Below are 301 nucleotides of genomic sequence, written 5' to 3'. Positions count from 1 at the left end.
TTTGGTGTGTGTGTGTCTTTATATTATTTAAAGTTATAGTATCTCTATTATTTTTATTTATTTTTATAATGTGAACTCTGTTTCAGGTGGTTAAGGATACATACGACAAGTCGTGGGTAGAAGCAGAGATGCTGAAATATTACACTGACACCAGCATAGTCTCAGAGCTAAGCAGTGGAACCATTGCACTCCTGATTAGCAGCAAGGGTGATGATGAACTGCAGAATGAGGTAGATAGTTTGTTTTTTTTCTATAGATAATGTCACTTTGAAGTCTTTATTTCTACAGTTGAATTTACAGT

At 34.2% G+C, this 301-nt stretch overlaps 1 protein-coding gene across 1 annotated transcript in view; it reads left to right on the top strand.

Moving 5' to 3' along the window:
* Window positions 1-301, top strand: part of LOC119594306 (activating signal cointegrator 1 complex subunit 3-like) — a 28,924-nt gene that overhangs the window by 2,294 nt on the left and 26,329 nt on the right. Inside the window, exon 6 of the mRNA XM_037943365.1 lies at window positions 87-230. Coding sequence (XP_037799293.1) covers window positions 87-230 — 144 coding nt within the window. The remainder of the gene's footprint in view (window positions 1-86; window positions 231-301) is intronic.

The sequence above is a fragment of the Penaeus monodon genome, chromosome 33, assembly GCF_015228065.2.
Source record: "Penaeus monodon isolate SGIC_2016 chromosome 33, NSTDA_Pmon_1, whole genome shotgun sequence".
In the NCBI taxonomy this organism is placed as follows: Eukaryota; Metazoa; Arthropoda; class Malacostraca; order Decapoda; family Penaeidae; genus Penaeus; species Penaeus monodon.
This window is presented reverse-complemented; position numbering and strand designations above follow the sequence as displayed.